The sequence below is a fragment of the Antrostomus carolinensis genome, unplaced genomic scaffold (genome assembly GCF_000700745.2).
Source record: "Antrostomus carolinensis isolate BGI_N321 unplaced genomic scaffold, ASM70074v2 scaffold4183, whole genome shotgun sequence".
Taxonomy (NCBI): Eukaryota; Metazoa; Chordata; class Aves; order Caprimulgiformes; family Caprimulgidae; genus Antrostomus; species Antrostomus carolinensis.
Genome location: NW_010305729.1, coordinates 101,605 through 104,570, shown reverse-complemented (window position 1 = coordinate 104,570; position 2,966 = coordinate 101,605). Strand labels below are relative to the sequence as shown.

Sequence of the window (2,966 nt, the reverse complement as noted above, 5' to 3'; positions counted from 1 at the left end):
GATGTGATTTAAAGTGAGTAATATTCCACCTGATCCTGGGCACTTACATCTATTGCATATCTTGCACTCTGGCCATCCTGGCATCAGCAAGGCACAAGTGTAGAATCAGCAAAAGAAGGCTGCAGGTCAGGAGAATCAGAGCAGACTATCACTCTGGTGTAATGGATTCCCTTCTCCTCTTGCAAAACACAGGTAACCATCACTAGAATTAATGAAAGTTACTCATCTCATTTTTAAAGGAAAACAATGCTCATTTTTCCTCAAAGGAGAAGGCTCAGTAGAACACATTACAATTTCAAAGTGGCAACATAACAGTCAAACGACTACACATTTAAAATGTCTGTTTTCTTCTCATTTGGCATCAATTTCAAGGTCAAGATATGGCAATGACACTAAAAAAAAATACTGTGACAACTAGTACCCTTCTGCCATTTCCATATTCCGACACTACTTTGGGACTATCCAATTGCAGTGTTCATACAACAGCTTGACACAAACAACCCCATAACTATCTTAAGAGAATAGCTTCATTTTGATAGGCAGTATTCTGCCCAAACAACAGGCTCTCCTGTACATTCTTTGTGCCCTCAAAACCATATCTTATTTCAAAGGGAATTTGGGCTAGCTAAAGGATTAGAACCAAGTCACTTTTTTTAGTTCCTCTGTCTACCTACTATAAACTGAAGAGACAGTTGGTTTTTATTTTTATATATATATATATATATATATGCATTATATATTTTATGTACAGAAGGAACACTGAGCAAATTTCCCAATTGTTAGTGGTAAGTTAGGCTCTGTATACTTAGGTATACATCTATTTGCATAAATACATTGCCATTAAAGGGACACACACAGCTATGTTAGTGCACAAGAACATTTTTTGTCTTAATGTTTGTGTGTGCCTGTACTTGGTATAGGAGATTAAAAAAAATTCTCTTATTAAAGATCTTCGGCCCAGAGAACAAGAAAGAGAATGTTAAAGTGTGCTCTTCTCCAATTAGCAAATCAATGCATACTAAAAAAAAAAAATATCTGGAACAAACCTGAAGCTGCAAACACAACAGGAAAGCAAATGAGATGCTGTAGCTGTAAGCTTAACAAAACAAAGGTTACTCAAAAGTGGCTAAACATAGCTGAAGTAATAAAATGTTATTAACCAAGGACATCTAACCTTGAGGCTTCCTTGCTTAGACAAATAGAAAACCTTTGACCCAAGATCATCTTTGTTCTGCTTATCTTGTTGAATTCCCTTAATGAATACCTTGTGTCAATGTGAAGGTTTAGGGAAAAAAATAAAGTTGTATAGACAAAGCAGCATTTTTCCAAACTGGCATAGATTTCACATTGAGGGCCCACAGACCCCTTGAACAGGTTGCAGTACTGTAAAACTAGTAGCTTTGTCACATGTAGCATAACATGCTACAGAAGATCCAACAGGCTGCGCACACACACACACACACACAGTGGCTTCCCCAAAAGAAAATCAGTCCCTTTTTTTTTCCCCCCTGTAGAAAAATTCCTCCTCATTTTTTCAAAAGCAACCAAACCCATCCTTTTAACTTTACAAAGCTGATGACCACACACAGTCCTTTGAACCTCGGCACTCCTAAGTTGCTCCTTAACTCTGTGCTCCCCTGGAGCTAAGTTGCACTGCTGCTGGAACAGGGGGTGCTCTGTGTGCTCCCGATGCTGTGCGCTGCACTGCTGTTCTCAGAGGCTGGCGGGGACGTAGGGACCTGCTGTCTCCCTGCTGTTCCCCCTGAGGGAAAGGGGAGAGAAAAAGTGGGGTTGAGAGAAGGGCAATTGAAAATGTTAGTTGTCGTAGAAAACAATAATCCATTCCTTCCCAACCTTCCTCTTCTGGTGCCTTGTATTTCCATGCAATGAATGTCTTGGGTGACAGACCTCAGAGTACTGCAGAAAATGTTACTAGACTTTGGCACTTCAGCATTGCTACACACATGGGGAAAATAGTACTGTCACTTTCTTAAGCATTTTAAAAGCAGCTGATGGCAACTGCCAGGACAGACACTGTCCATCTTCTGTTGTCAGCTGTCATTCAAACAGGTTCCGTTACATGACTCAGACCACTTTTAGCTTTGCTGTTTCATGGAAAAAGGCCAATGAAATGTAGGTTTTAGTTTTAATGCCAGTTTATAGAGCAGCATATTTACTAAAAACTGGAGCTGAAGGCAATGTTCTTCAGTCAGCTGGATACCACATATCCTGAGACATGGCCAGTTTTCTTTGTGTAGAAAAACAACAGGCAACCCTGCAAACTTGATTTGATTTACCCTGAATATAGCATGCAGGAAGTTCCCCTACAGCTACCACAGTATGTGTAGCACTTACAACCTGTAGTGAGAACAAGTCTCACCATTTCTTTTTAATTGTTTACTGATGATAAATTAAAAGCCCTTTGTTATTTGGGTTGCCAAATCAAGCACTAGGAGTTAAAGCTAGATTTATTGCTCCTGATAAAACCTACACTTTTGTTTGCTCTCCTCACACTCCTTCTGCACCTATGTCTGGGATCCTATGGAAAAAAATCCAGCTTTCAACTAGCATGGAAGTAAAAATTTTGCCATTATGTGAATGCCCAAAAGATCATAATGAAGCCATGCAGGAAACCATAACTGTGGTATTTTTTAAGTTAAGTGCTCAAATCTGCAACCTTAGTAATACTATAAAATAGTCTCTTCAAAACAGATGTCAAGACTAAGTTTACATAACGTGTATTGCAGCTGCCTCCTCCCTTGAGCTCATCTCTCAGGACGTGAACCTGTGATCTCAGCATGGTAACACAGACAGACTGCTGCTGCTTGAGCTGCAGACCAACCGTGGCAGTCAGCACCAGCACGGCTGCTTTCCCAGCAAAGGAGCAAGATGGAAGTGTTTTGCCAGATCACACAATTACTCCTGCTTCACATTGCTCTAGGTTATCCGAAACCCGACGCTATGGG

At 40.3% G+C, this 2,966-nt stretch overlaps 1 protein-coding gene across 1 annotated transcript in view; it reads right to left on the bottom strand.

The window, feature by feature from the left end:
• Positions 1-974: 974 nt before the first annotated feature.
• The window catches only part of TGFBR3 (transforming growth factor beta receptor 3), a 72,511-nt gene continuing 70,519 nt past the window's right edge, over positions 975-2,966 (bottom strand). Inside the window, exon 16 of the mRNA XM_010164863.1 lies at positions 975-1,762. Within this exon, the coding sequence (XP_010163165.1) occupies positions 1,644-1,762 (119 nt within the window). The 3' untranslated portion in view covers positions 975-1,643. The remainder of the gene's footprint in view (positions 1,763-2,966) is intronic.